This window comes from Trichosurus vulpecula, chromosome 4 (assembly GCF_011100635.1).
Source record: "Trichosurus vulpecula isolate mTriVul1 chromosome 4, mTriVul1.pri, whole genome shotgun sequence".
Taxonomy (NCBI): Eukaryota; Metazoa; Chordata; class Mammalia; order Diprotodontia; family Phalangeridae; genus Trichosurus; species Trichosurus vulpecula.
The window spans coordinates 35,034,284-35,060,990 of record NC_050576.1 but is presented as its reverse complement, the minus strand read 5'-3'; the positions used below and the strand labels follow the sequence as shown (position 1 = coordinate 35,060,990).

Genomic DNA, 26,707 nt, shown 5'->3' with positions numbered 1-26,707 from the left:
GAAAGTTTAACCAATATAATGCAGTCCCTGCTCAGAGGAGGCCAGAACATCCCAGAAAGTGCTTGAGTCAGCAAACCCTCGATCTTCTGAGCAGCAAAACATGGTAGCCAAGGGCAGTCCTCTTTTAGAATAATAACTCATTTTGCAAAATCTTGTCAAAGGAGGATCCTAGATTATAAGCAGTACTTTCTCATAAAATATCAGCAGGAGTTGAAAGGGAACGTCTTGGCTTGAGATGCCAGAACCGGTGGACCAGTGAGCAGGAGATGGCAAGGATCACTTTGAGATTTGTGCCCCAAAGTCTGTGTCAGTGACCCAGGAAGCCTGGCTTTGAGGTCTCCAGTGTGCTCTGCAAGGAAGTATAGCAAGCAGAGATCAACGGAGTAGCTACCTGAGATCCATCTGTTAGAGTACCTGAAGGCGGGAGAGCAAAGCTCTTCTGTTCCTGAAAAAAGGCAATCCTAAGGACTTGCACAACTCCTCCACATCTGGTCTCCACACCCTAGGGCAATAGACTTTACCCATATTAGGGGCAAGCTACTAGGTGGTGCACAGTGTTCCACAGCAGACCATATCTTTGCAGTCCCCCAAGGGCAGGGAGCACCTCTAGAGAAGGCAAGATCATTAAATTTAGTTAAGGGAAAGGCCACCTAAAAGGAATCTTGCCTGGCAATGTCTCCTAGAAACATGCCACGATCACATGAGATTCCTCAAGAGATGTAATGGGCACAAACTTTAATAGCACTAATTGCCACCTCCAAGTATGGTAACAAAGAACAATGCCTCCCCCTCCTCTTGAGTCACTGCTTGTCGTGGGGGTGGCCCAGCTCCCTCCCTGGCCACATGCTCTTGGTGTTTGACTGGTGCCTCCTGAACAAAAGCTGGAACCCGTGTAAGCAGTTTAGCCTGAATGGCTGTGCAGGAAGAACAAAGAATGGGTTCCTTCCCATCCATTCCCAGTGGATGTCCAGGCCACGTACTGCATCTGGATGGACAGTGTTGGAGGATCAAGGCTAGAAATAGTGTGGCATTTTCAATGACCCTGAGCTTCTAGAAACAAAAACTTGAACCCACTGTCTGATTCTGCCCTGGGGCAGCTAAACCCTAGCTGTGCTGGATTTGAGGTGAAGCGCCCCGGCAATATTCTCACAGGGCCCTACCCTTCACCTTCACTCACCCGCCCGATGTGAAACCTTAAATCCATCATTAATAATTCATCTCTGGACCTGGCCAGACAACCATTTCTAAATCCTTTCTATGCTTAGCCTGCTTCTGAGCCATACTCAAGGCCTGGGTTTTATCTTACCAAGTCTGCCTCCTTTTCCAGATGCCTACTAACCAGCCCTTTTAATGATATGTTCTAGGATTTTTGTAGGAATTCAATCCATACTCACTGGCCTATAGTTTATAGACTCCATTTTCTTCCCCCTTTTTGAAAGTTGGGACATTTGCCCTGCTCCAATCCTCTAGTGCTTCTCCTGTTCTCCACAGGGGCTGCCTGGGGAGGCAGTGGATCCCCTCTCCCTAGAGGTCTTCAGGGAGACTGGATGGCTGCTCTTTGGGTATGTTGTAGAAGGGTTTTGTGTACAGGTTTGGCTGACATCTGAGTTCCCATCCAACCCCCAAATCCTGTGATCATTCAAAGACCTCTGACAGCAATCCCATTTGTATTTCTTATAGTACCTAAGAATCCAGTTCATCCACCCTGGTGACCTGGATTTGTCCAGGGCCCCTGGGTTTTCTCTTATCATCCCTCTCCTTCTCTTTGGTTTCAACTTCTCATCTGCCATTTTTGTTCTGCTTATCTGCTGCAAAGTTGTTCAGCTTGGCAGAAAAAAAGCAGCCCAGAGCAAAGCAGGTCTGCCTTCTCTCTGTTGCCAGCCCTGCCCCATCCAGCCAGAGTATGCAGGAATCCCACCCTCCTGACGCTGTTCCTAGAAGACTCGTTTACAGATTTGTCCTCTCATCCTCCATTACCTGCCTCTCTTCCCACCTTGGGGAAATACATGTCTTTGTAAGCTCTTAGGTAGTCTGTTAAGTTCCATCTGCCTATAAAAGATCATAAAGTCAGTGGGTCCTAGAGCCAGGACTGGAAAGGACCTTGGCATCCAGCCCTTTAATTTTACAGCTGAGGGAACTGAGGCCCAGGCTGGTGAACTGGCTACTCAAAGCTGGGATTTGAGCCCTACCTACCACTGTTTCCAGGACTGTCTTCATTCCACTGTCCTGTTCCCATGGTCTCTTGAGAGGACTTTTCTTCTACATCAGAATTGTTTCTCTGGTTTCACAATTTTAAGTTTCTGGATTTGCTGACTTCTCAGTCCTGTTTGTCTAATGTGTTCCACTGTTCTCTTTTCTACTTTGTAACCAGTTCCAAAATAGTTTGGAGAAGTCCCTCTTTATGATATAGTTTGAGACCTGGTAACACCATGCCCCTTTGTTCCTGTTTTTTTTCTTTAACAAATCCCATAATGGAGTGAACACTCCCTCAGAATGTTCCCATTATCCCCACCCAAGCAGCCAGTTTTTCCATGTTGGTGAGAGACAGCTCCAAAATAGGATTTCCCCCTGTTGGCCTTTCCAGCTTTTGAAAGATGGAATTATCAGTAAAGCCAGTCAGTAAGTTCTTAGCTGCCTGTCAGCAGAGAGAGAGAAAGAGAGGAGAGACAGAGAGAAGAGGGTGGTAGGGAGGAAGAGAAAACAGAAATAGAAGGGAGAGAGCGCGCCCTCCAGCAGGTATCTGGATAATTGAAGTCCCCTATCACTGTCTTGCCCCTGTGCCAGGCTTCTCATGTTTCCTGAATTCCTTATCTCTTTCTTCTTTCTGCCCAGATGGTCTGTAGCCAACTCCAAAAAAATTACTTGTATTTCTCTCTCTGTGCACCTTCTCCCAAATGCTGTTCATGATGCTTTACTGCCTTTTCCCTCCTTCTCTCTCTTACTATGCACCCCACCCCCAACTCTGCTGCGTTCTTATCTCCCAGATTTTCTTATGTGAGTATGAGTCTCTTGTTCCTTCATAGTTCTTCATATATGAGTCTGGATGGAGCTGCCCTTGGAGTCAGGAAGATAAGGGTTCAAATCTTTCCTCCAGTATGTGTGAAACTGAGGAAGTCAGTGACCCTTTCAGTGCCCCAGATCACTCTCTAAGACTGAGTTGTAGGGCAGGTCCTGACCTGCATTGGTTAAAAGAGTTTCCTCATTGGGAGCACCCTGTGTCAGTGAAACCATGGATTTGGGCTTCCTTCCTCTTTTCTTCCCATGAGTACATTCCACCAACAATGCTCCACCACCACCGTCCCTCGTTCCCTTCTTGGCTTTCCTGTTCCTTTTGCTTGTGGTCTGCCCTTCTTTCCAGAGTCCTGTTTGAAGCCTGAGTCTCCTCCCACCAAGACTAAGTAATGCCTGGAGAGTTCAATTCGAGTCTTTGAATAAGGAGCTGGAGTTCACCTGGCTTGTTACAAGTCCTCGGGGCCTTTGTGGTTCGTCAGTGGGCTCATGGGCCATGTTGTCAGCTCCTTTCTTGGATTCTCGCTTGTGGGTTTCTTAGTGTCCGTCACTGCTCTTTGTATGTTGGGGCTGCTCCTGATGGCCCCCAGTTTGGTTGATAGACCTCATCCCTCTGACTGATTCTCCTGTTGGACTTTAGGTCATGCACTCTTGTCTACCCTTTCTCTGATCAGAGTAAGCCTGGCCTTTCTCTTTCCTGTCACAAGCCCAGGGGATACTGGGCAGAACACTGCCTGGGAGTCAGGAAGACCATGGTTTGTATCCCAGCCTAGACACTTGTTGTATGGTTGTGGCCAGTCACTTTTAGAACTCCACTTTCCTTTCTAAGGAAGCTTGAGAATAATCACACCTATACTGTGTACTCACAAGGTTATCATGAGGCCCAAATGAGAACTTGGGCTAAGTGCTCTGAGAGCATTGAAGCCCTTTAGAAATGTCACTGGTGTGTTGTGGGGAGCAGTTTTCTCCCAAGCATCGTATGGTTTCTATTTCAGCAACTAGTGCACCCTTATTGGTCAGAGTTAGGGTGCTTAAGGCCAATTAGGAACTCATCAGCCACCGTGTTCTTAGGAGGAAGAGAGATCAGCCAGTATCCCCATAGCTGAAAAGCCAGTCCCATCTTCCTGCCTGTGTGTTGGGTTTGTAATCTGTTTCCTGAGCTCATCCATTTCCTCCCCTTGGCTGGGCTGTAAGCTACTACCACCACATGAATTCTCTTCCCCCCACTGTTGATCCTCACCGAGAAGCTCTCCACAGTGCTTCCCACCTCATTTGTATATGTCCTCTCATGAGTTTATGTCTTTGCCATACAATGCATTCTACCACACATTTGGTTTATTCTGACCTTTTAAAATAGGACAGAACTTCCATAGCCACATTCTAGACTTGAGCTCCACTCCACGTCTCAGTGACAGCTGTGAGACTAAACTGACACAAAGTCACCTTTGTTCTTAGATATGGATAGTTCTTGCTTTACATAGGTGGACTGTTCCACCGACCTCTACATAAAGCCATTTTTATGTAATACAAATTTGCCTGTGGATGGGGGGAAGGGAGAGAGGCAAGAAGGAGACTGTGTACCTTGGAGGTGGAAGGAGGAGGACAGCACACGGTTTGAGGACACCTGGGGCAGGAGACAGAGATGAGAGAGGCCAGGGCCAGCCAAGAGAAAGAACATGGGGCAGGGCAGACACATAGGGGTGGATGCAGACCCAGACCCGAGAGGATGGGTGACAGGCGGGGGCCGGGGACAGATGGTGCCCAAGTGCAGAGACAGAAGACTGATGTGTGGGAGCCAGACTCGGGTGAATGTGGGCGGAGTGGGGCAAAGGCCTCCTCTCAGTGCCAGTGGTCTCAAGCCAAGCTTCCAGTCCACCTGCAGCAGTGGGGGTCTCTCCCTACTTCTGTTCTTCTGCTTTCACTTGGAGGAGGTTAGGGTTTTTTTTTGGTGGGGGTATGGGAGGCCATGGAGTGCCCACAAGGAGTAGGAACAGGGAGAGAGAGCCAGTCCTGTCCAGTAAAGTTAACACTGGTATATATTTGGAATGCAGATTCCTTTCAGTGTTGGATTTGTGTAATGCAAGTTTGTGTAAAGTGAGAACTGTCTGGATTGTATGTTCTCCACTGGCATTTTATATTTTGTGTCTTGCCTGGCACACTCTGTGCTGACTTGGCATTTTTCTCCTTCACCCTCCATGTTTACTCTGAGGCCTTCTTGATTCAATTCAGGAGGATGTGAGAATCACTCCCAGGCCTTGTCTTCCTGCCTGCATGGATAATGTTGGTCCATCTTGTCCCTAGTACTTGGGAAGACAGATTCACTCCTTGCTGTTGTGGTCCAATGGATGTGCCCCTCTGCAGAGTTTCTGACCTTTCTTCAAGGCCCTTGTGTCTCTCCATGCTCCTTTCTTGGAGTTTGAGCAGCTGTTGCTTCTTCCTCAGAGGGTGCAGCTCTCACCCTGACCTCCCCCCCAGCCCCAGCTTTGTGATGGGATTCCTTCTCCAATGAAGGTCTTGAGGTCATTCCTCACTGGGGGCCCTCTCGCCTATGGGGTATAATGAGTGCTTCCAGAGCAGAGGCCCTCGGAGCTTTGCCTCCCTGCCCCCCACCCCACAGAAGACCAGGGGAGCTGGTCTGCAGGCTGCACACCCAGAGTTGTGCCTTGGCACTGGCAGAGATAGCATTGCATTGTGTGGGCCCACAAGCATCCCTTTCCTTCTCTCCTCGCTGGGAAGGAAGCTTCTTGAAGGCAGGGACGGTTCCCCAACATTCTGATCCTCCATTGATGTTGGGGCTACGTCTCATGGCAGCTGTCTGTCTCTTAGGCCTAGAGTGGGGTTTGTGTCTGATGACTGGGCACTTCTCCTTCCTTTCACTGGTGATTGGGCCTCCAGCCAGCCTGCCTGCTCCTCCCTCCTCCTCCTCCTCCTCTCAGCAGCCTCCCCTTCTTCCTTCCCCTTCCTTAGCCTTGTTTATAAGTACCTTTCAGGGAGAGTCCTGGCAGATAGATCCTGGCACTTCCCAGAGGACTCGACTCTGGCCTGGGGCAGGGACACAGATGCATGAGGCAGGGCTCTGTTCTGCTGGGCCCAGAGGCAGTGGGGTCACATCTCAGGACACTTGAGACCCCGCCTTCCTCACATTTCTTCTCGCTTCACATGAGAAGGTCAGGTCAGATCATTCCCTGGGGTGGCCAAGTCCTGGTCCCAGTGAGGGGGTTGGGGGCAAGATTCTCCTGGCCAGGCCCTGCCTCCCAGCAGGTCACATGTGAGATGAGGAATGAAGGACCTGCTTCAGATGTCTGGCAGGGGAGGCAGGGAGCACTGCTGTGCCTGATCCTAGGGGCCTGAGTTGCCTGTGTCCTGTCCCTGCTGCAGACAGAGTTGCTGCCCCGTTGTGGGGAGATCCCACCCATTGGGCAGGTGGTCCAGGAGGATGGCAGAGTGCTGCTGCAGGCTGTGCTAGAGGTGAGTGGGGCAGGGGCCATGCTGTCATGAAGGAAGAAGGAGGGCTGGAAGCAGAAGGAACTGTGGGATTAGGCAGATAAACACACTTTATGTGCAGGTATCAGAGAGCTAAGGTTGGCCCTCTGGAGGCCAGGGCATGGGCTTTCTGGGGGCACACTGGCCATTGAGGGTGGGAGAGATGGGGCTTCTCTGCCCACCTGCCTTCCTGACTCCAGCCACCTTGGCTCCCTTCCACCTAGGCCATCGGCGGTCAGGCCTCCCGCAGCCTCATGGATTCCTTTGCGGATGTCCTCTTTGCCCTCAACAAACACTGCTTTAGCTGCCTCAGTGTGTGGATCAAGGAGGTGATGCAGCCGCCAGGTTTCCCCTCACCCCGGCTCAGTGCTGAACAGAAGGATACCTTCAGCCAGCAGGTCCTCAGGTGATTGGGCAGGAGGGGGCAGGGACCTGCTGGGGATGACAGAAAGCCTCTGCCCTGGCCTTCAAGGCCTCCCACAGCCTGGTACCCCCCAGACCTCACCAGCCTCATCACATTATTCACCTGGGAGCTCCTCTAGAGCAGAGACTTGGTTTTTGTATCCCCAGAGCTTAGCTCAGTGCCTGGCACATAGTAGGTGCTTAATAAATGTTTGTTGTCTGACCTATTCCATCCTCCATATGTGCTGTGTGCTAGCCAAACTGGGCCCAGCTCACCAACATGCCTTGAGCATTTCCACCTCTGTCTTTTCCCTGACCTGGGCACTTCTCTTGGCAGTAGGTCTTGACATGGGAGTGAATGGAGTTAATGCTGTGCCCCCTTTCTCTTCTCTCTGCCTTTGTAGAGAGCGGGTGAACAAACGTCGAGTGAAGGAGATGGTGAAGGAGTTCACACTACTGTGCCGGGGTCTTCATGGTACCGACTACACTGCTGACTACTGAGGGCTGGCTAAGGCCGAGTTTCTATAGAATAAACCCCAAACCCCCTACTCAACTCTGTCCTCCTGCTTTGTGCTACTGTGGGGCCCTCTGAGGCCTGATGGAGGGAGGCCGGGGCTGCTTTGTGAGCATGGGGAGGGCCAGGTGGCCCCATGATGGGGGTAGGGGATTCTGTTGCAGATCTGAGGAGGGGGGTTTAACACCCCGCTTCAGTTCAGTTGTGATTGAGTGCCTTGTGGCCCTGGGGAGACAAAGAGGAGCTCCCAGTCTGCTGCGGGAAAACAGCCTCTCCTCCCTGGAGGGTCCCATGGTCCATATTTATCCCCTGTCCAGATCCTTGAGGCTCTAAGGCAGACCCTGAAAGCTCTCTCCCTTTGACCTCCAGCTCCACCCCTCACCCTGGCACTGCCCTCCCTTCCATCCTGATGTCCACACTGTCCCCTTAAGTCCCTTGCTGCCCTCTCTCAATACCTCATAGGCCTTGCCAGTCTCCAGCCTTGAACTGTCAGTCAGCTCCCACCATCTGCCTCTAGGGTGCTCCAGCAAATCATGAAACTACACATTGGGGCTGCTACAGAATTATCATCTTGTCTGCACTGGGCCCTTATTCTTTAGCAAGGCAGACATCCCTTTCCTCCCTAACCGTTTCCTGTCCCACTCTGCACAGTACATGTTCTAGACCTGTCTTCTCAGGCCTCCTATATCACTCTCGTGACCCATACTTCACCTACCCACCCCAATCAAGAGCCCCACCCCCACCTTTCTCATCCCAGGATGCTCTGACATTCCCCCACACACTCTTCCCTCACGTCCATCTCACAAAAAGAGACAGCCTTTCTCCTTTCTCTCTCTGCAGCCTTGATCCCACCCTTCCATGTATTCTCCAAAAACTTGTCCCTCCTCCCCACCACCCCCACTCTAATCTTGAATCTCCTTGTATTAACTTTCCTGCTGCCTTGAATATGCCCAAGTCTCTCCAACTTTAAAAAGCTTACTAGACCTCGCCATTCCCTTGAGCCATTGTCCTCTCCCTCCTTGAGAAAGCCTCCTGTTCGCAGCAGCCAGCATCTGTCTGCAGACTGACCTTCGACCCCATCACTCAACTGAAATGGCTCTCTTCATGTATCTTAATTGATGAATCTAACGGCCTTTTCTGTCTTCATTTTTCTTGAGCTCTCTGCAGCTTCTGACACCAGAGTTCAGCATCTCCTGAAGACCTTTCCCTCACTTTTTCCCACAGTGACTTTCCTAGTCTTCCTCCATCCATTTCGTGCCTACTAATCTAGGTGTCCTCCCAGGCTCTGCCTGGGCCCCCCTATCTTCTCCTTTACAATGTCCCTGGGGGATCTCATCAGCTCCCATGTGTTTGATGGTCATCTTTATGCAAATGCCTTCTGGATTTGTGGATACCACTGTAGAGTAACAGCAGCCAGAATTCTGGACTTGGCATAAGAGCCTACCTCAAACACACTGTTTGACTCAGAGCCTGTCACTTCTCGGAGCCTCATTTCCTTACCTGTTAAGTGACGGTCCTCTGAGGTCCCTTCCAGCTCTGAATCCATGCTCCTTTTACTACCCAGGGTCCCATGGGCATCTCAATCTCAGCCTGCCCAAAACAGAACTGATTATCTTCTCGCAAAATCTGTTCCTCCTCCAAAATTCCCAGAGCACCAATCATCCAACCAGCATTTGTGCTTTAGTGCTGGGGATACAAAAAAAAGGGCAAGTTGCATGGTGCCTGCCTCTAAGGAGCTCAGATTTTAATGGGAGGAGACAGCATGCAAAGAATGCGTAAAAACAAGGTGTGGACAGGTCTATGGAAGGAAGCTTCCAGAGGGATGACACTCACCAAGGCATATGGTTGGGTGGACAGAAAGACCTCGTGTAGAAGGTGGAATTTAAGCCATCTTAAAAGAAGGCAGGGAAGCTGAGGAGTGAAAGTGAAGCAGGGCCAGATTGATTTGCCATTTGAGAGGAGGATGAAGTGGAGTGGGGAGAGACTTGAGGCAAGCAGCCTCCCCCCAAACAGGATAAAGCAGTAGCCTGGGTGTGAGGTGATGTCGTCCAGTGCCCAAGGAGAGAAGGGGGCACCTAGGACAGGTAAATATTGAAAGGACTTGGCAATATATTAGGTATGTGGGGTGGGTAGAGAAAGTCAAGGTTCATACCAAGGTTAAGCCTGGGTGACCAGGAGGATGCCTTTGACAGCAGTAGGGACCTTTGGAAAAGAGAAGGGGAGGTGATGAGTTCAGTTTTGGACATGTTGGGTTTCAGACGCCTGTGGAACATCCAGTTTGACGTGTCTAAAAGGCAGTTGGTGATGTGTGTCTGGAGGTTAGGACTGGATAGGTTGATCTGGGAATACTCTGCAAGATAATTGAAGCCATGGGAGCGGAGGAGATCACCAAATGAGATGGCATAGGTAAGGGAGCCCAGGCCAGAGCCTTGGGGGACCCCTACAGGAAGTGGACAGAATGAAGATGCAGGAAGGGAGCCGAGAGAGCAGTGTCACAGAAGAACAGAGATGAGGATGCGAAGGAGAAGAGACCGTGTCTGAGGCTGCAGAGCTCAAGAAGGAGGAATACTGAGAAAAGACCATTTCACTGGGCCAGTAACAATCCGTAATTTTGGAGGGAGCGGTTTCAGTTGCATAATGAGGTCAGAAGCCAGACTGGAGATTAAAGAAGAGAGAGGAAAGAATTAGGAGCAGCAGGTGTTAGAGACATTTAGGGTTTCTCAAGGCATTCAGCTGTGGAGGGGAGGCCAGATAGAGGGCGGCAGCTGGCAGGGATGGGACAGTTCAGCGAGGGGGTTGGTTTTAAGGGGAGGGAAGGCATGGGTGTGTTTGTAGGCAGCAGGGGAAGAGCCAATAGACTTCAAATTAGAGAGAGGGGCTGATAGAGGGGACAAAGTGCTGGAGGAGACGATGGCTTGGGATCAAGGATGTGTACCCTCAGCCACCTGGGGTGGGAACTTTAGTGATCTCTCACTCACATGCCACACATCCAGGTTGTTACATGCTCACTACATCTCATCTCTTCTGGCCTGCTCCCCCTGCCCCACCCCCAAGGCCCTCGCCATCCATTCCTGGACTACTGAGATGCCTATTGGTCTCCCTGCCTCTGGAGTATCCTTTCCAATAAAACATGCTGCCTTGATTTTCCTAGGGTAAATGTCTGGCCCGTGGCACTACCTTCCTCATCTTCCCCCTCCCCCCCCCCACCCTGCCCTGCACAATTGCACACACGCTTTAAACTCCAATGGCTCCCTATTCCCTCCAGCATCAGATAAGAAATCTTTTGGTTGGCATTCAGAGCCCTTCCCTTCCCAATCTGGCCCTTTTCTACCTTCCCATTGCTCTGTCCCTTCTTCATGCCTTTGCCCACTCCCTTCTCCCCCCACACCTCCTGGAATGCTCTCCTTTCTCACATGTGTCAGTTAGCTCAAATGCCACCTCATGCAGGAAGCTCTTCCCAGCCCTCCCACCTCCAGCTGCTGGAGCCCTCATCTCTGAAGGTAGCTCCTTGTATGTACAGCACAAAGGCAGGCTTGGCTGGACCATAGAATGGGGTAGGGGGAGATATGAGGCTGGAAAGGCAAGTGGGGTAGGAATGAGGGGCAGCTTCCAATTAAGATGGCCCCAAGAATGGTCACAGTGAAACCTAACTCCCCCACATTCCCTCTGGCAATGAGCTAAAAAGAGTATCCGATTGAGCAATGACTGGGAGCTCCGAAGAGGGATGCCAGTGAGTGAGCGCCTTTATCCAGCCCAGGACTAAGCAGCAGAACCCAGACAATGGCATTTAGAAGCTTCAGCTCCTCATGGAAGGGCCCTGCCTGAGAAACCAGTGAATAAGCCAGGAACCCGGGGAATCTCCAGGCCAGGGAGGAAGTGTTTCTGGAGCCCAGGGAGGAAAGAAGAGCCCCAAAGGCCAGTTTGGCTGGACTACTGAATTCACCAAATGGAATCATGTGTGAGAACTGGAAGATGAAGAAGGCCACAAATCCCCAAAAGAAGAATTTGCATTGGATCCTAGAGGGAGCAAGGTTCTAGAGGGAACTAGAGTTTATTGAGCAAGGTATTGTGTGCCTCCTCTGTTCGAGGCACCACGGTAACGGATGGGAATAAAAGGCCAAAGACAGTAGTTGTCCTTGAGAAGCTCGTAACCTGGTGGGGGGGAGGGGGCAACCTGCAAACAATTGGGCAAACAAGCTTTATACAGGATAAATTGGAGATAATGGCTAGAGGGAAGGCATTAGAAGGAAGGGATGTCAGGTTCTCTTAGGAGGTGCTATTTTTGCTGGGACTTGAAGGAGGCCAAGAGGAAGAGATGAGGGGGCAAAGCATTTCAGGCATGGGGGACGGCTAGAGAAGATGACCAGAGTCTTGTGTGAGGAGCAGCAAGGAGGCCAGGGCCACTGGATCAGAGTGTGGGAGCAGGTGGGTAGAGAGTAAGGTCTAAGACTAGGAAGGTAGGAGGAGTCTGAGACATGAAGAGCTTTGAGGGCTGACTGGATTTTTATCTGGTCATAGAAGTGATAGAGAGCCCCTAGGGTTGGTTGGCTAGGAGGTTGATATGGATAGACCTTGCTTAAAGTGGTGTTCCTAAAGGAAGATTAAATTGACAGCTGAAGAGAGAATAGCCTGGCCTGGGGAGAGACTTGGGACAGGGAGGCCAACCAGCAGGCAGCTACCACCATAGTTTAAGGATTTAGTAGTGAGGGCCTGAACGAAGGCAGTGGCCATGTAGAGAGGAGAGAAGGGGCTGGATGTTGGCTATGACAGTGAAGCCAGTAGGATCTGACAAGTGCTTTGTTGTGCTGGGTGAGGGAGAGTAAGAAGTAGAGGGTATTAGTATGGCCATGAATCTGGGGGACTGGCAGGATGGTGGTGCCCTGGACAGGAAACCACAAGTTGAGAAGAGGGGTAAATGGTCTACTTTTGACACCGTCCTGCTCCCTCCCTCTCCCTCTACTACCCCACCCGCCCCTGCCCCCCGCCCCCACTATAAAGCTTGGGACTCCATGCCTGATACCTCTAACTGCTGAGACCTAGCTCATCCAAGTGGGCTTTGGTGCCCCTGAGATAGGGACCAGTCCAGCAAAGCTGTGGTCACTGGATGGGCTCAGTCCAGTCACCTCCTTACCCCTCAACACCTCTGTTTCTCAACTGTTTGAGGGGGGAGGGCATGCAGAAGGAGGAGCAATGGGTAGGGGGAGGGGTTGTAAGTAGGCAGGTTTAGGTTGCATGTCATAGCAGCCCTGGGTTATCCAGCACCAAGGTTGGTGGAGCATGTGCTCTGGGGCAGGTTCTGTCATGGAAAGGCCCGGAGGGGCGCCCCACCAGCCTCGCTAGTCAAACACCCGGAGCAGGGCTGGCCATCTGATGATGAAGCTTCTTTGGCTGTGGCAACAGCCCTGGGCCGGTGTGACCCCTTCCTCTTTGGCAGCAACAACAGCAGTAGCAGCAAAGGAGGAAGAGGCTGCCAAGAACCATGTGGTTTTAGGCCATCCAACTTTGGTTTGATTGCTGGTCTTCTAATGCAAAGTCCTTGTCCACTGCCAGGTGAGGGGCCACACTCATTGCTGGAAGAGCTGAATCACATTAACTTTAACATCCTTGCTCTAAAAATGAAAGCAGCTAGGTTGGTCTAATGGCAAGATCAGGGGATGAGAGATGAGGGATGACAGGAGAAGGGTACGAAGCCATTAGAGATATGTGTGCTGGGAAGAACAAATGGGCCCATCCCATGCTGAGAGCAAGAAAGCACAAGGTCCTCCACTGAACTCAAGATGGCAGCAGAAATCGAGGAAAGCCCTCTGGCACATGAGGTGGACCCCCCAAGTTGAACTTATGGGAGGATGTGAACAAGAATTGCCCAGAATAAGTGGGCAGGTGTGTAGGGGCTGCTATTTGGGTTGGGGAAAATCTTAACCGGAAGAGCTCTGCTCTCCATAGGCATCTCTGCCTGGTTTCATCTCCACAGATGAGATGCCCCTTCCAGCATCACTTCTAGCCTCAGTACTATCCTGCTAATTCAAGCCTTGGATACCACCTCCCTCAGCCTCCTCCCCCTCTAACTGAAGGGCTAGAAGGTGGAGTACTGAATTCCTACCAAAGTTTTCCTTTACAGGGGGCAAAAATTAGACTTCCAGCTCCCTCCAATCACTACCTGCAGGTTTGTCTAGCTTCAACTTCATGGAACAAGATGCCTCCTGTGGTGTGACCCCCCCCCCATATCTCCCCACCCCTTTCCAGCTTCCTTTTGTGAGTTTCTACCCAATTAGATTGGAAGCTCCTTGAAGGCAGGAACCTTCTTTTTTCTATTTGTATCACCAGCACTTAGCACAGTGCCTGGCACATCATTTGTTGTCCAGTCATTTCAGTTGTATCCATCTCTTTGTGATCCCAATTGGGGTTTTCTTGGCAGAGATACTGGAATGGTTTACCATTTCCTTCTCCAGCTCGTTTCACGGATGAGGAAACTGAGGCAAACACGGTTAAGTGACTTGCCCAAGGTATCCGAAGCCAGATTTGAACTCAGGATGATGGACAGTCTTCCTGACTCCAGGCCCACCACTATCCACTGTGCCATCAGTAGGTGCTTAATAAAGGTTTCTTTAATTGAATTGTCCAAAAGTGAAATGGACTAATGGGTGGGCACTCCCCACCCAAATTTTGTGTCCCTAAAGTCTGGACACATAGGCAAAAATGCGTATTTTGAAATACTTGGAATATTAACAGACCTTAGCCCCCTTGACTTCTTTTTCTGGGGTATGAAAATCACAGATGCACCACACTTGATTGAATGCATAAAGAGTGAATGTGCTAAAATTGATGGCAATGTGGAGTTACTGCATCAAGTTCACGTGAATCTTGCAAAGGGCAGCAACCTTCGCATCACAAATGATGGAAATCATATTGAAGATGTTATTTGTTAATATTCCAATTAAATAAAATGTTGTTGAAAATTTCATTCATTTCTTGAAAATACGCATTTTTGCCTATGTGTCCAGACTTTAGGAACACCCTGTATTTAAAGGTCTCATTTTGTACCCCCATTGCCTAGCACAGAGCCCGGCATTCAGTAAATGCATGTTAGTTCATTAATTTTAAGGGTGGGTAGAATTCTACACCTGAAGGGGGCGGGTGGGGCATTCTAGGTAGAGGGAACAGCCCAGGCAGTAACATGGCTGGGAGCATGGTTGCTGCTAGGTGGCCTAGAGGATGGGGAGCCCGTTCTGAAGTCAGGTGGACTTGAATGAAGATCTGGTCTAGAACACACACTAGCTGTGTGACCCTGGGCAAGTCACTTAACTGCTGTCTGCCTCAGTTTCCTCTTACATAAATTGGGGGTAACAACACCTGCCTCTCAAGGTTCTTGTGAGGATCAAATGAGAGAATAATGGTAGAGTGCTTAGCACAGTGCCTGGCAGTGTTAGTTATTACTATTATCGGTATTGTTATGATGATGATGATGTGAAGTGTCTTCCAGTTTGGTTCAGCATGGCGAGGAGAAAAACAGGAGTGAATAACAACATGTATTTAGCACTTTCCGATTTGCAAAGTGTTTTGGATGCATTATCTCATTTGATCCTCGAAAAAAAAAATGGTGGATGCTTTTATTAGCTCCATTCTAGAGATGAGGAAACTGAGTCGTGGAGGCATTAAATGATCCGCCCAGAGTCACACAGCTAGTATGTGTGTGAGGTGGGACTGGAACTCAGAACTTCCTGATTTCAAGTCCAGTATTTTAGTCCAAGTCCTTTGAGCTTGAAAGACAACTGAAGGAAAGGATGTGAAAAAGCCTTGAATGCCAGATATAGGGGTGTGAGTTTCAGTAGGGAGGCCCTAGAGAATCACTAAAGGTTTGACCGAAGCGGAGTCCCTTGCCCAGATCTGTGCACAAGAAAGGGGCTCCCCATCGCTTTTTTTTTTTTAAATTAGCAAGTTCAGAAAAGGAAGAGACGTCCCCAGGGTAACAGGGAAATGTGACTCAGCGCCAGATCTCCTGACACCCAGTCCCAGCATGAGTCATCTCCTCAACCTCGAGGTCAGGCCGGCTCCTCCACGCTGGCTCAGGCTCCTCCTCCTGGTGACTACCGTCGCGGGGTGGGGGTGGGGGAGGCGGGGAGAGAAGGGGAGGCCAAATAGCCCAGCCGCTCCCCTTTCCTGAGACCGCACCCGTGATCGCGGACTTCCGTGTCTTCGCTTCTTCCTCCACCCCCACTGCTGTCTACTCACCATCTACCTATCGTCTCCTTTGGATGGAAGCGCCGCCTCCTCCAGGCAGGCTTCTGGGAAAGGGCTAGCCTGCCGAGGCTCGCGCACCCCTCTGGAGTTAGGAGGTTTGGCCATAAGTCCCTGTTCTACCACTTCCTAACTGAGATATCTCAGGCACATCTCTTCTCGCCCCCTCCCCCCACCTCATTTTCCCCGGGCGTAAAATGGACGAGCTAAGAGTCCTTTGGGTGCCGTAAGGCTTTCTTTCCGTTTTCGGTGGCTCCATTGTGCCTATATCCCTTCCCAGCCCAGAGCTGCGGTGGGGTGGTAGCCACCTCGAAACAGCCTGGCCGCCTGCTGCCCAGGAGCGACTTTGTATCCACCGTGGCTGCCCTGCCCAGCCTGGCCAGCGGCTACATTGTATCCACGGCAGGTGCCACCCGGTGTCCCGCCGCCGGCCGAGGCCCGGCGGCTACATCGTATCCACTGCATCGCGGCCGGCCCCCACGGGAGAGCTCGCGGGTGGCTACATAGTATCTATCTCAGGGACGCTCTGCTGTCTATCCTGAGGTTACATAGTAACCACTGTAGAGCTCGCGCGAGCGCGCGCGCTTGTGTCCGTTTGTAGGTCTGCCCGTCAGTCCGTCGGTCAGTCTGTCTTCCACCCCACCCCACCCCACCTCCGCTGTGGCTGCACAGCGTCCAGGCCCGCAGCTCCGCCACTGAGCCAATGGTTGCGGGAGAGCTCGGGGGAGGACCTGGGGGCCAACCGCAGCGTTGCTCTCTCGAAGCGCCTTATACTAATAGCTCTGGGTAATGCTGGTAGCTTAGTGGTCGCCGCCGCAGTCACAGTTCGACTTAGGGTGGAACACCTCCTATACCCTGTTGCCCCGGGAACAGAGAAGGGAACCCGAGAACCAGGCTGCGCAAGCGGCTCCTGGACTTTTTCCGTTCCATCTCACGTCACCCCCGCCTCCCCTTTACCCAGGGCCCTGGAAACTACAACTCCCATAAAGGTATGCGGCTCAGATCTGCGGATTGAGGGCGGAGGTAAGGCAACTACGCCACTTCCCATTGGCTCAGAGTCCTGGAGTAGGCTATTGGCTACTGGCGCAGGGCAAGATGGGAATCACGGGCTTAGATTGGCGAAGGCTGAAGGTTGGGGGTAGTCCCGGAAATTGTGGTGAGGCTGGAGGGGAGACCCACGTGGAGGGTCCGGGGTACCCAGTGCAGTCCTGGAGCTGATCCCAGGCTCGGACCTTCCGAGGCCTGGCGGCCCCTGCTGCAGAAGGTGACATGGAAGATGCTTTCAGCAGCCCAGCCGGGGCTGCGCTGCAAAAGGAGGCTGGGGCCCCAGGGCCACTGACGCCCCTCACGGAGCTGGGCCGTACTTATGAGCTGGAGCGGGTTCAGGCCTTCGTGCTAGAGCACGAAGCCAGGCGGGTAAGTGGGGGAGAGAGGACTAGGGCTAAAGGAGGGCGGAAAGGCTGGGTGGAGGACGGACTGGAGGAGGGGAGACTTGGGGGAGGGAGGAGTAGGTGAAAGGGCCTGGGGGAGGAGAAAGAGTATGTCGGGGCTGGCGGTGGGGTACGTTCCGTAACCAGAGCGGAGTGAAGGTCTGAGCAGGGCTCTCTGTTGGCTGCCCAGGTGGCCCTGCAGTTCCCCGATGAACTCCTTGGAGACAGTGTGGCTGTAGCTCGGGCCTTGGAGGAGATGACAGGAGCCAAGATGTTTGTTCTGGGGGATACAGCCTATGGCAGGTGGGAGCCTGAGGACGGGAGGAAATCAGGGAGGTCTTCTGTTGGCCTTGCCCTGGCCCTATAATTGATCTCCCTCTGCAGCTGCTGTGTGGATGTCCTGGGGGCCGAGCAGGCTGAAGCCGATGCCTTGGTCCACTTTGGCCCTGCCTGCTTGAGCCGGCTTTCCTGCCCCCTGCCTGTCATCTACATCCTTGGCCAGCGTCCCGTGGCCGTGGAGCTTTGTGCAGAGGCCTTCAGAGCCCTGCACCCCAACTCTGCAGAGCCTGTGGTGTTGCTTAGTGAGCCAGCCTGTGCCCACGCCCTGGGTGAGGACCAGGGGAGAGGAGGGTGGGTAGAGGCCTGCATTGGTGGTCCCCATATGTATGTCTGTGTGTTCTCCCCCTTAGACTGCGAGCTCCTTGTGAAAGGGACTGTCTTTTGATTTGCATTGTATCCCCAGTACTAGCTTGATCTGGCACATAATAGGTGTTTAATAAATGTTGATTGATTTATTGGAGAGGAGGAAAGGAAATTGGCTGAGACTTTACTACCCAAATCAGCCACTTATCTTGTTTGCTGGCTTAGTTTCCCTATCTGTTCCTTAGCCAAGAGTCTTAGTTTCTTCCTGTGTTCTTGGGATGAATGCCTGAATCATAGGACCTCAGAGTTGGAAAGTCGTTTGAAAAGGCCTGGAGTCTAACCTGTCCCATACCACTACAATGTAGTGGCCGTCCAGCACCTGTGACCTTCACTGAGGGGGTGCTTTCTCCTTCCCAAGGCAGCCCAGTCTAGTGTGGCACAGTTCTGACTATGAATAAGCCCTTCATAAGTTGAAGTTACTTATATCTTTGCGGCCTCCTCCCCCTTTCTTCCCCTTTGACCTTAGAGGCTAGCTATTGGGTCCCATTTAGTCCTCTTTCCTCCCCGATAAGCACACGTGGCCCTTCAGCCCGTCCTAACACTAGGTGCTCTCCAGGCCAGGCCTGGTGTGGCTGCCCTCCCAATCGGCCCTGCCCACCGACCCATTGCATTCTTCCTGCAGAAGCCTTGGCTGCTCTTCTTCGCCCACACTATGAGGACATCCTGGTCTCCCACCCAGCTTTGCCTGCTGCTGCCCCAAGCTGGGAGCACCCACCGTTGGAGCGCTTTGGCCGCTTTTTCCCACTGGGCCCTGGGCGGCAGCTGGAGGACTATGGTGCTTTTTATGTGGGGGGCTCTGAGAATGGGGACAGCAGTGAAGCTGAGGTGAGCCCAGACCTGCTCCAGCTGCTCCTGGGCTGGGCCCCCAGCCGCCCCTTCTCATCCTGCCTGCCAGGCTCTGGGCAGGCCCGAGCAGAGGGCCCCCAGGCAGTCCGAGCCAGAGCCCAGAGCCTCTATCTGGTGGAACGGGCACGGGATGCCCGAGTGGTGGGACTGCTGGCAGGTGCTCCAGGGGGAGCAGGGCACTGTGAGGCTCTGGCCCACCTTCGGAAACTGGTGCAGGCTGCTGGCAAGCGGGCCTATGTCCTGTCGCTGGGCTGGCCCAGCCCTGCCAAGCTGGCCAACTTCCCAGAGGTAGATGTCTTCGTTCTGCTGGCCTGTCCCTTGAGGGCACTTGACCGACCCCAGAGTGGTGCCAGTAGAGGTCTCTTCCGGCCGATGCTTACTCCCTATGAGCTGGAAGCCGCCTGCAATCCAGCTCGGGGGCCCCTGGGGCTGGGCCCCTATTTGACTCATTATTCTGACCTGCTTCCAGGTAAGGCCCAGTACCTCTTGACTCGGGTTCCTTCCTGCCCCTTAGCTTTGTGCTTTGGTTTTGCTCCCAGCTGGGAGGGAAGGAGGAGAGAAGGACCCATCCCTGATCTCCCTCCACTGTCCCTCCAGGATCCCCCTTCCACGTGCCAATCCCGCCCCCAGACTCTGAGCTATGGGGTGCACCTGATGTGTCACTCATCACTGGAGAGCTGCGCCCACCACAGGCCTTGGCCTCACCAGATGTCCCCGATGTCCTAGGGGCCTCAGCCCTGAGCCAGCGATCCCGGCTTGAGCTTGCTGAGAGCAGTCCAGCAGGTAACCCCAGTGTGTACCCCGCCAGCTCCCCTGGATCCTCTGGGACCCTTGTTCGGGGGTGGGGGGTATCTAGGCCCCTGGCTGATGCTCTTCCTTGTCTCCTTCCAGCTTTGTTCCTTGGTTCCCGTACTTGGCAGGGGTTGGAACCTCAGCTAGGCCAGACGGCACCAATGCAGGCAGTAACTGGGAGACGAGGTGTGCCCATTGCCTATGAGGATGAGCCTAGCAGCTGAGGAACCCTCAGTGGCTGATGAGACTCCAAGAGAAGACCTTGGCACTCCTTGAAAGAGCAGATCCCAGGTGCCAGCAGCCATTCTAGCTAGAGTAAGCGGTCTTGGGCTGGGCTATCCTCCCTGGCAGACTTCAAGTGTCTCTGCCCCCCTGAGCCATGACCGATGGCTGAATACAAGGTGGGGTGGGGGGAACAAGAATTTATACAGCTCCTACTGTGTGTGAGGCAATGGGCTGAACGCCTTTACAAATAGCTCATGTGATCCTTCCAGTAACCCTGGGAGGTAGGTGCTGTTATCCCAGTTTTACAAATGAGTAAACTGAGGCATTGGAGGTGAAGTGGCTTGCCCAGGGTCACACAGCTGATCAGTGTCTGAGGCAGGATTTGAACTCAGGTCTCCCTGACTCCAGGCCCAGCATTCTATCCACTGTGCTCACTTAGCTAACAGGTGGTCCAAGATCAAGGTGACCCCAAAAACTCAACACTGTCCCTTTGGCTGCTGCTGTTTCTGTGTGTTCATCCTCTTGGTGTCCCAGGGGCTCTGTCAGCAGACAAATGGCATTGATTAGGCACCTACTGTATGACTGTGTCAGGCCCTGTACCGAATGTGTAAGCATGGCAACACTGGAGTCCTTCACCTCCGGCCTGAGGTGGGCTCGCTGTCTGGTGGGGGAGACAGACAACATGGACCAGAGGCTCTGAGCTGTGGGGGATTTGGGGGCTTCCAGGCCACCCTGCACCTAACACCAGGTGTGGAAGAGGGACGTTCCCGCCCCAGTCCCGGATGCTGCCCAGGCCTTTGAAGGAACCTCTCCTGGTGAGGGTGATTCTCATGCAAAGACAAAATCAGCCTCTTGTGTGGAGGTGGTGGAAGGAAGTTCCAGTTGAATGTATTGCGTTTTTTTTTTTTAATGTATTGGGTATTTAAAAAGAAAAGCAACTTTGCCAACTAGGCAACAGCCACATTCTCAGGTGTGATCTTTTCCCTGTTTTACCATGTTTGTAGAAATGCCCATTTTATTCATTAGGTTCAGAATAAAAAAATGTTCTAAAGAATGTTGAATGTGTTAGTGAATGATACAAAGGGTGCTCTGAATTTCTAGGTGCCTCAGCTGAGGAGGTGCCTGGGTTTTGGGGAGGGACTCGGCCCTAGCGTCAGATTCCCAGGATGCCGCATGCAGCCCTGGCTCTGCCTGCCTTGGTCGGGTGCAGCTTCCTCCAGAGCCCCAGCCTTGTTCATTGCTGGCTCCTTGGTGGACCCTGCCAGCTGGAGGAGCTGTAGGCCCATGTCCCCAGCAGAGCTCCTCCTCTCCCCAGCCCCCAGCTTGTGTCTAAGGCACCCCCTCCTTCCAGTGTCATCCCTGACTCCCCTCTCCCCCCCCCCCCCGCCCCGTGTTCAAAGACATCAGTGGCTAAAGCTCGCTGTTCCTCACAAACCCCCATCCAGCCCCTTCTCTTCACTCCTATGCTGCCAGCCTCAGTCTCTTGTCCCCTCCCACCTGGACTCTAGCCACAGCTGCCTCCTTGGCCTCCCCAGCCTTTTCCCTCTCCTGTTCTTCATTCTGATGTAGCTGTCAGAGTGATACAGTAGGCGTGGCATCACATCACCCGGATGCTCAAAAAGCTTCCTGCTGCCTCTCCTCTGTGGGCACACAGAGCTTGGGTGCAGTCTGTTTCCAGGCCGAACTTTGCGTCACATGTTTGGCCAACTGTCCTTGCTACTCCCCATCCACTACCTGGCCACCTCCTTTGCACAGGCTATTTCCAGTGCCTGGAATGCCCTCCCTCCTCCGCTCTCATTTGAGGACAGTAGGCAGCTCTCATTGGAAACAAATTCCCCCCGCCAAAGCGATCCTCATTCTGCCTCTCCCTTGATTTGGCCCTCAGGGACCAGACAGAACAAGCCCAATCTTTCTCCACACATCTGAGCTTCAAAAACACCAAGAAAGCTATATTGGCCCACCCAGGACTTTCTCTCCAACCCTTAGTTCCTCCAATTCTCATATGACTTGGGCTTGACCTCTCCCATTGCCCTCTGGACACTCCCTAGCTGGTCCAGGTCCCTCTTAACACTGTGGTGGCTAGACCTGACCACACTCCTCCAGATGAAGTCTGGCAGAAGGCAGTGGGGCCATCACCTTATTCCTGAAATCATGTCTCTTTGAATGCTGTCCAAATCCCATTGGCTTTTTTGGCCGCCTGCCTCTTTATACTGCTGGCTCGTTGAGGTTGTGGTCCACTAACCCCCCTTCCCCAAATCTTTTCCCAGAACACCTGCTGTCTCTCCATGCTCCTCTCATCCTAGACTTGGTACCCAAGTGCAGGACTTGACTTTTTTCCCTAGTGGATTTCATCCTAGAATCAGCCCAAGGCTCTCACCTCATCTTTTTGGAGCCCATTTGCCATCTGGTGTGTGAGCTCCAACCCTCCCGGCTCAGGGTCATCTGCAAGGTTGATAAGAGCACCAATCATCTATGCTTTTCTCTAAGTCACTGATAACATTAAACAGCCCAGAGACAAGCACATATCCCTGGGGAATGCCACTGGAGACCTTCTAAGTGGGTGGTGACTATTATGAACTACTCCTGTCAGTCCATTGAGCCAGGCCAGCCGATAGGACTCTGGTCTGGCTACATCTTTCCCCAGAACACTACTGTGAGACATTTTGTCTCACATTGCAAAAAATCCAGGTAAATTGCCTGAAGCATCTGCCAATGTGGGAGGCCCAGGCTAGAGAGAGAAGCTCTGAGAAAGCTTCAGGTTTGCCAGGTTCCTAGGCCTTCAGATGACTTCCTATGATTTCCATGGAGAAATGAGGAAGCCTCTTGAGGAGAGGAAGGAGACTGCTCTGGGAAGCCCTGGTGGCTGGGGCCCCTCCTCCCACTAGCTGATGCTGGAGAAAAGGAAGCAGCAGCAAGGTCATAGCTGGGGGGAGGCGGGGGGTGGGGGGGGGAGAGGGGAGGAGAGGGAGAAGGGGAGGGACTGTGCCTGACAGTAATCAGCAACTGAGGGGAGGGGAAAGGTAGGCCTGGGCAGGGCAGGGGACAAGAAGAGGTAATGACCAGATCAGGCCATCCAGAGGAGAGCAGCTTGGGAAGAAGGCCTACATGTGCTCTGAATTCAGTCCAGAGCCACTTGGCTTTCTTCCCTTGGCCCTGATGTGCAGCTGCCTATGGAAGCCCTGGATCCCTTTGCTTTCCATAGGGGAGCCCCTCATGTACGGAGTGTTGGGGGACAGGGTGACCCACAGATGATCTTGGTCCCCCAATGTCAATCATTCCCAAATAGCACTTGGAGCCTGTATTCTTCTTAATAATATTTTGCATTTCTGTCATTTGAAGTTGCTATTATGCCATGTATCTCAATATACTATCTACATATATACTCGTACTCTATAAATGCTAGAAAAGCTCGTTTACAATGATTTTGGTCCAAGTGCCCTGCTCAAGATGGAAGCAGGGGGAGTCAACACAAAATGGAAAAATTGAATTTTCCCTGGAGGAGGAACTGAGAGGGGGACTGAGCAGATGGAATACCATTCCCATCACACCCTAGACTTGCCTTTTTTTTTTTAAACTCAGATAAGCTTAACTGGGAATAAATCTGGAAACAGTGATAGGGGTGGGGTGATGAGCAGTTGCACCTACACATATTGGCGCTTTAGGACTCCTGGGACCAACTCCTCTTTTCCACAGAGAAATCCCCACCCTACCCCCCAGCCATTCATCACAGCCCACAAAAAAAAAAAAAAAAAAAAAAAAAAGCCTTGTTTGGCAGGACCTGGCCAGCCTCTCTGAATCAATGTTTGCTTTTCTTGAAAGAACACCTTTTGGCCTGGCCGTATCAGATCTTAAATTGTATCATAAAGCAGCAATCATCAAAACCACTTTGTACTGGCTAAGAAATAGAGTAGTGCATCAGTGGGATAAGTTAGGTACACAAGACACAGTAGTCAATGACTATAGTAATCTACTCTTTGATAAACCCAGACTCTAGCTTCTGGGATAATTACTCACTATTTAACAAAAGCTGCTGTGGCAACTGGAGAATATTATGGCAGAAACTAGGCATAGACCAATATTTTACATTGCACGCCAAGATAAAGTCAAAATGGTTACATGATTTAGATATAAAGGCTGATACTGTAAGCAAACTAGGAGAGCAAAGAAGGGAAGAATTTATGAAACAAGAGATAGACAACATTATGAAATGCGAAGTGGATGATTTTGATCACATTAAAAAGTTTTGGCACAAATAAAGCCAATGCAACCAAGATTAGAATGAAAGCAGAAAGTTGGGAAATGATTTTTATAGCCAGTATCTCTGATAAAGGCCTCATTTCCAAAATATATAGAAAACTGGGTCAAATTTATAAGAATAGAAGTCATTCTCCAGTTGATAGTCAAAGGATATGAACAGGCAGTTTTCAGATGAAAAAATTAAAGCTATCTATAGTCACATGCAAAAATTCTCTAAATCATTATTGATTAGAGAAATGCAAAGTAAAATGACTCTGAGGTACTACATCACACCTATCAGATTGGCTAACATGACAAAACATGAAAATGATAAATGTTGGAGAAGATGTGGGAAAATTGGAATGCTAATGCATCGTTGGTGGAGTTGTGAACTGGTCCAGTCATTCTGGAGAGCAACTTGAAACTATGCCCAAAGTTAAAAACTGCATACCCTTTGACCCAGCAATACCACTTTTAGGTCTGTATCCCAAAGAGATCATAAAAATGGGGAAAAGGACCTACATGTGCAAAAAGATTTATAGCAGCTCTTTTTGTGGTGGCCAAGAATTGGAAATTGAGGGGATGCCCATCAATTGGGGAATGGCTGAACAAGTTGGGGCATATGAATGTAATAGAATACTATTGTGCTATAAGAAATGATGAGCAGGTGGACTTTAGAAAAACCTGGATTTACACGAACTGATGCTGAGTGAAGTGAGTAGAACCAGGAGAACGTTATACACAGTGACAGAAACAGTGTGTGATGACTGACTTTGATAGACTTAGCTCTTCTCAGCAATGCAAGGATCTAAGGCGACTCCAAAAGACTCATGGAAAATGCCATCCACATCCAGAGAAAGAACTAAAAGAAAAAAGTACCAATAAAAAATAAAAAAAAGAAAGACCACCTTTGCCCCCTCCAGTCCTGTGCCAGCTTTCCTGTTCTCTATGATGATTCACATCTCAGATGGTGGCTCTGCAATCCCACCAGCCAGTTTTTTCAATCTCACTGGATGTGTTCCATCCAGACCTAGTGACCTGAACCCCTGAAGGGCAACTGGGCACTCTCTCAACAGCCTTCCCACGTATCTGGAATATCAATGTCCATTTTTCTTATGTCATTTCCAGTCCAAGGAGCCTTCTTCAATCTCCTGGGCTAATAAAGCAAATATAACTAGATCCATCGAGCCACCCTATCCTTCAGAATTCCCTAAAAGGGAAACATACTTGGATCAGCTTCAAGATCTGTGGTTTATTTCCTGCCTGACTTCCTCTTTGCAAAATCATTATCCACATTCTACCCCCCAGACCATGGGTGTTCTCCAGGATTCTCTCACTTAGAAAGCCCCAGGGAGGTTAGAAAGCCCCATGGTAAGGAATTTAGAAGCCCGATGGAGTGGCTAGGAGGGCCTAACTTTAGGAGCTGGAGGTCAGCACAAGAATCCAGAGGATGCTCGAGGAAGACGAAGTAGGGCCAACCATTCCACGCTAAAGCACAACAGGTAGTAGTGAGCGGATCCTGGTCCTGGCACACAGCTACAAATCAGGAGCTAAAGCTGAAGAGACAAGTAGATTGGATTGTTGTTCCATCCTTTGTTTTTGGAGAGGACCAATGACATCAGGAGGGTGATGTCCTGACTTGCAAGCCAACTGGATTTAAGTGAGACAGTGATTTGCAAAGTCATCAGCCTTGCTTTCTCCTCCAGGGTCAGCAGCATCCAGTGGCAAAACAAAAGTCAAGACAACAGTCAATGGCCAGCGTAAATCAAGCAAAAAACACTGACGGATATAAAACATTTTTTATTGTAGATCTAGAAATCTCCCCCGCCCCGGGCCTGAGAAGGAGCAAGTTAACTTTGTAAGAACTACAAGCAACTCAAAGGAAAAAAAGAATTTCTCACAAAGATTACATGCATGCATACATAGAAGAAATGAAGCAATTAAAAAAAAAAGAAATAAAAGCTCAGGAGGAAAGAATTGGAGAGAGAATACATAGCTTGGAACAAAAAGCGAGAAAGCTTGCTCAAGTAAGAGACTCCCTGAAATCTAGAATAGACCAAATAGTAATCAATGGCTTCGTGAGACAGCAAGAAATACCAGACAAATCCAAAAGATTGAAAACTAGAAGAAAATGCAACTACTGGTATTCCAATATAAGAAGATACATGTGTCCCCTCTGAACCCTATCATTATCAAGGGTCATAGGAAGAATCTAATTAAACAGAAGGCCTGGTTGGGATTCTGTTATGTCTTAATGATCTTAAAAAAAAGGAAAGGAAAGGGAAGAGGACTACACCAGGGGAAGAAAGGGAAGGAAACAAGAGAGGAAGGTTAGGGAGAATCATCTCACATAATCACAGGGTGCAAGTAGAAATCTACACAAACAAGGAGGAAAGGATACACATACACACACTGTTTGGTACAGAAATACATTTCGCTCAACAGGGAATTAGTAAGGAAAGGGGAGAAGGGGAACTTCAGGGAGGGTAGATTCAGAGGGGTAAGTCTGAAGCAAAGAAAACTAACTAAATATGCACAAAAATACCCATAGCTCTTGTTGAAGTGGCAAAGAATTGGGAATTGAGGGGGTGCCCATCAATTGGGAAATAGCTGTTATAGTTTTAAATGTGATGTAATACTGTTGTGCTATAAGATATGATGAAGGGGATGGTTTCAGAGAAACTGGGAAGGCTTATATAGACCAATGTCCCAAATTCCCATTAGGATTGTCTTGTTGAGAGTTCTCTCAGACTATTTTAAAAATTCCTTTTTGGAGTGATATTACTTGTTCTGACAGTGCAGCTCATCCATGTTTGTTTGATTTTTAGAGCAC

General features: G+C 50.7%; 2 protein-coding genes across 2 annotated transcripts in view; both read left to right on the top strand.

The window, feature by feature from the left end:
* IPO13 (importin 13) overlaps positions 1–7,447 on the top strand; it is a 32,926-nt gene extending 25,479 nt beyond the window's left edge. The window contains exons 18-20 of the mRNA XM_036755305.1: positions 6,388–6,477; positions 6,717–6,898; positions 7,299–7,447. Of these exons, the coding sequence (XP_036611200.1) occupies positions 6,388–6,477; positions 6,717–6,898; positions 7,299–7,395 (369 nt within the window). The 3' untranslated portion in view covers positions 7,396–7,447. The remainder of the gene's footprint in view (positions 1–6,387; positions 6,478–6,716; positions 6,899–7,298) is intronic.
* A 9,278-nt stretch (positions 7,448–16,725) lies between these two features.
* On the top strand, positions 16,726–20,686 carry DPH2 (diphthamide biosynthesis 2). Its single transcript, XM_036756114.1, has 6 exons — positions 16,726–17,059; positions 17,264–17,376; positions 17,458–17,681; positions 18,398–19,090; positions 19,219–19,404; positions 19,513–20,686. The coding sequence occupies exons 1-6, from the start codon at positions 16,913–16,915 to the stop codon at positions 19,635–19,637; spliced, it is 1,488 nt and encodes a 495-aa protein (XP_036612009.1). The 5' UTR covers positions 16,726–16,912; the 3' UTR covers positions 19,638–20,686.
* Positions 20,687–26,707: the final 6,021 nt, after the last annotated feature.